Raw genomic sequence first — 2266 nt, 5'->3', positions numbered from 1 at the left:
ACAGACTCACCACACTCACTACACACACTCACCACACAGACTCACCACACAGACTCACCACACAGACTCACCACACAGACTCACCACACAGACTCACCACACAGACTCACCACACTCACTACACACACTCACCACACACACTCACCACTCACTCACCACACAGACTCACCACACAGACTCACCACACAGAGACTCACCACACAGACTCAACATTAATTGCGTTGAAAGTGATCCCAAGTCTTTTTTTGTTTATTATATATTCACGCATTTGCAAAGTCAGCTGAATAAAAGTCTGTATTGTTATATATTTAAGTATTAAAAGCGATGCAAAATCAGCTTAGTTCAGGTTTAAACCGGTTTTAACCCCGGCTGGCTTTAACCAGTTTAGCGTTCTCGATTGAACCGGTTTAAACCGGTTCTGTGTTGCCGTTTGAATCGATTTAAAGCGGTTCTGTGTTTTGTTTGAACCGCTTTAAACCGCTTCTGACCGGTTCCGACCGGTTCCGACCAGTTCCGACCAGTTCCGACCGGTCCAGACCGGTCCAGACCGGTCCAGAGTGGTCCAGAGTGGTTCAAACTGGTTCAGAGTGGTTCAAACTGGTTCAGACCTGTTCAAACTGGTTCAAACTGGTTCAAACTGGTTCAAACTGGTTCAGACTGGTTCAGACTGGTTCAGACTGGTTCAGACTGGTTCAGACTGGTTCAGACCGGTCCAGAGTGGTCCAGAGTGGTTCAAACTGGTTCAGAGTGGTTCAAACTGGTTCAGACCTGTTCAAACTGGTTCAAACTGGTTCAGACTGGTTCAGACCGGTCCAGAGTGGTCCAGAGTGGTTCAAACTGGTTCAGAGTGGTTCAAACTGGTTCAAACTGGTTCAAACTGGTTCAGACTGGTTCAAACTGGTTCAAACTGGTTCAAACTGGTTCAGACTGGTTCAAACTGGTCAAGTTTGGTCCAGGAAGGTCCCGGATGGGTCAGGCGATGGAGCAGCGTCCATCTTTGTTTGGTTTGAGATCCGGCTCCTTCAGAATCTTCACCTCCAGCTCCTTCTGAGACGCGGAGACGACACCCGGAGACACGCACAGAGACACGCACAGAGACACGGAGAGACACGGAGAGACACGGAGAGAGAGACACGGAGAGACATACAGAGACACACACAGAGACACACACAGAGACACACACAGAGACACACACAGAGACACGCACAGAGACACACACAGATACACGGAGACACACACAGACACACGCACAGAGACACACACAGAGACACACACAGAGACACACACAGAGACACACAGAGACACACACAGAGACACACACAGAGACACACACAGAGACACGCACAGAGACACACACAGAGACACGGAGAGACATACAGAGATGGAGACACACACAGAGACACACAGAGACACACACAGAGACACGCAGAGACACACAGAGACACACACAGAGACACACAGAGACACACAGAGAGACGCACAGAGACACACAGAGACACACACAGAGACACACACAGAGACACACACAGAGACACGGAGACACACACAGAGACACACACAGAGACACACACAGAGACACACAGAGACACACAGAGACACACACAGAGACACACACAGAGACACACACAGAGACACGCAGAGACACACAGAGACACACACAGAGACACACACAGAGACACGCACAGAGACACGCAGAGACACGCACAGAGACACGCACAGAGACACACACAGAGACACGGAGAGACACACACAGAGACACGCAGAGACACGCAGAGACACGCACAGAGACACGCACAGAGACACGCACAGAGACACGCACAGAGACACACACAGAGACACACACAGAGACACGCACAGAGACACGCACAGAGACACACACAGAGACACACACAGAGACACACACAGAGACACGCAGAGACACGCAGAGAGACACGCACAGAGACACACACAGAGACACACACAGAGACACACACAGAGACACACACAGAGACACACACAGAGACACACACAGAAACACGCACAGAGACACGCAGAGAGACACACACAGAGACACACAGAGACACACACAGAGACACGCAGAGAGACACACACGGAGACACACAGAGACACACACAGAGACACACAGAGACACACACAGAGACACACAGAGACACACACAGAGACACACAGAGACACACACAGAGACACACAGACACACACACAGAGACACGCAGAGACACGGAGAGAGACACACACAGAGACACACACAGAGACACACACAGAGACA

The 2266-nt window shown here is 50.5% G+C and overlaps 1 protein-coding gene across 1 annotated transcript in view; it reads right to left on the bottom strand.

Moving 5' to 3' along the window:
* Window positions 1-238: 238 nt before the first annotated feature.
* Window positions 239-2266, bottom strand: part of LOC144954484 (BRO1 domain-containing protein BROX-like) — a 26486-nt gene continuing 24458 nt past the window's right edge. Inside the window, exon 8 of the mRNA XM_078884970.1 lies at window positions 239-1047. Coding sequence (XP_078741096.1) covers window positions 973-1047 — 75 coding nt within the window. The 3' untranslated portion in view covers window positions 239-972. The remainder of the gene's footprint in view (window positions 1048-2266) is intronic.

This window comes from Lampetra fluviatilis, unplaced genomic scaffold, assembly GCF_964198595.1.
Source record: "Lampetra fluviatilis unplaced genomic scaffold, kcLamFluv1.1 SCAFFOLD_788, whole genome shotgun sequence".
Classification (NCBI taxonomy): Eukaryota; Metazoa; Chordata; class Hyperoartia; order Petromyzontiformes; family Petromyzontidae; genus Lampetra; species Lampetra fluviatilis.
Note: the sequence above shows the minus strand (reverse complement) of the source record. Positions and strands in the feature narration are given on the sequence as shown.